This window comes from Macrobrachium rosenbergii, chromosome 14, assembly GCF_040412425.1.
Source record: "Macrobrachium rosenbergii isolate ZJJX-2024 chromosome 14, ASM4041242v1, whole genome shotgun sequence".
NCBI lineage: Eukaryota > Metazoa > Arthropoda > Malacostraca > Decapoda > Palaemonidae > Macrobrachium > Macrobrachium rosenbergii.
In genome coordinates, this window is record NC_089754.1 from 29,694,884 (window position 1) to 29,697,383 (window position 2,500).

The window sequence follows — 2,500 nt, forward strand, 5'->3', positions numbered from 1 at the left end:
AACTCTGTTCTCCTGTAGCAAGATGTAGCTTACTCTGTGCTTTTCGTTTGTAAAATATATATATATATATATATATATATATATATATATATATATATATATATATATATATATATATATATATATATATATATATATATATATACATATATAATGTCCATTGATATAAAAAGGAGCAACTGAGAAATCTACTCTTTGTAAATATAACAAATATATATAGTAATGTTGTACAATATGAAAAGTAATAACTAGAATCCTTAAAAAATGCGTCCACTCAATTTTGAGTTCCTGACAATCCAAAATTATTATAACATAACTAGACACGAACATTAAATATTGATCCTTTCCCCCATTTTGCTTGATTTAATTCAATCACACCTTCTTTCTCTCACAGGTAGAACTTGAGACACCCCAATTTTTGTCGTCTATTGGGCCCAGTATAGACGGAGTTACAATCAGACCAGACTGGAAACATCAGCATAGTAAAACAGGTGAATAAAAGAGAAAAGTAGTTGGTATATCAAATTTCTTTTGTTAAGCGAAGTATAAAATTACTAAAAAACTTTATTGATAATTGCTGTACCTGATTTTCGTATTAAATGGGCAGGAGTGAGGGGAATTTGATTATAAATTTGCTTGGACTAATTTCATTTTCCTGTTTATTGATTAAAAGGAAGGAAATTTGATCAGAAAATTTACCAATTCCATATTATAAACAAAAAAAATTTGATCGTAATATTATCTTTACCAATCTATTGCCTTATTTAATTATCACGAATGATTTACATTTTATTATAAAATTGTCTTTTATCAATTTGTCGTTCAATTTAATGATTAAGAATAAGAAAAAATTATCATTAAATTTAACTTTACCAATTCTATTATCGTTTTTAATAATCAATAACAATTTAAATTTGATTAATAAATTTACCTTTGACCAATATATCGTCCTATCTAATAATCAAGAAAATTTAATAAAAAAATTTACCATCACCAAAAAACATAATAATATAAATAAATATGTAAAGCTACAGACATATAAATGAACAATGAAAACGAAATAAGGCAGCCAAATCCTTCATGACTATCCGTCGATCTCCCTCCCTGAAACCTGAGACGCGCCCTTGATCCAACAGGCCAAGAAGGACGCACTCCCGTTGATATCCTGCTGGGGGTCACAGCAACCGATATCCTGGAGGTCTTCAGCGACGAGGAAATCCAACACGGCTTCGAGATCGATTACAGAGACCGTCTTCTGAGGACCTTCGTCACCAACAACTACCGATACCACTTGCAGGTGAGGCAAACGCGGAGGCAGAGCCGCCAGTGGGCATGGGCTTGTTGCGTTATTACCTTTGCAAAGGATTTCTTTTTGGGGGCAGGGTTTTTTTTCTCTGTTAGATTTGTAAAGTCATGGGTGAGATTCTTTTGATGAGTGGTTAAAGGAGTTTTTCTTGGGGAGGGGGGAGGTTTGGTTTGATTTTGGCTGATAAATTTAGGATAAAATTTTTGTTGATATATATATAATATATATATATATATATATATATATATATATATATATATATATATATATATATATATATATATATATATATATATATAAATGTATATATATGCATACATATATATATATATACAGTATATATATATATATACATATATATGCATACATACATACACACATATATTATATACATATATACATATATATATATACATACATACATATATATATATATATATATATATATATATATATATATATATATATATATATATATACATATATATACACACACACTAAATACATTAGTATTGAAACCTCGCCGAAAGTCAAATTGAACCTTAACTCACACTGCTACATGGAGCTAAAAGCAACGGCTCCAACAAACGGTGTAAACTTAATACCCCCGTAAAAAAGGAACCTGAATGGAATTTGCCCCGGAAAAAAATAATAAAAAAAAGTTACAGTCTTTGGAACAACATGAAGAAAACAACTCCCATTGAGAGTTCCAATGACAGCTTTTTAATGGCGGGTCCCGAAAGAAACCCAACGCACAGAGGCAGGCAGTAAAGGATAGAAATTACAGCTGTGTTTCTGTGCTTGAAGACTCACGGGAAGTTTTAACTCTTTTCTCTGTTTTATTTCGTAGTTTTATTTTAAAGATAACTCCCGACCTGTATCTGGCTGCTCAGAAGTCTCCGATGGAAGGGTTTTAGATTTACATAAATACATGCATACATACACAAATGGATTTTATATTTATACTCATACATACTTATAAACATATATGTATTTACATTTGCTTACATGCATACTTGCATGCATGCATAAAAGGATTTTTGTTTATATGCATACATACACACAAACATATATGTACACTTATGTACTCACATGCATGTTTGCAAACATACACATTTATATCTTAGGAAGTCTACGTATGTTTTTATATTAAAGTTCTTTGTGCATTAATGCTTTCATATTTCAGTAACTTGA

The 2,500-nt window shown here is 29.8% G+C and overlaps 1 protein-coding gene across 1 annotated transcript in view; it reads left to right on the forward strand.

The window, feature by feature from the left end:
* LOC136845850 (neuroligin-4, X-linked-like) overlaps positions 1-2,500 on the forward strand; it is a 97,812-nt gene that overhangs the window by 72,103 nt on the left and 23,209 nt on the right. The window contains exons 5-6 of the mRNA XM_067116255.1: positions 395-491; positions 1,137-1,297. Of these exons, the coding sequence (XP_066972356.1) occupies positions 395-491; positions 1,137-1,297 (258 nt within the window). The remainder of the gene's footprint in view (positions 1-394; positions 492-1,136; positions 1,298-2,500) is intronic.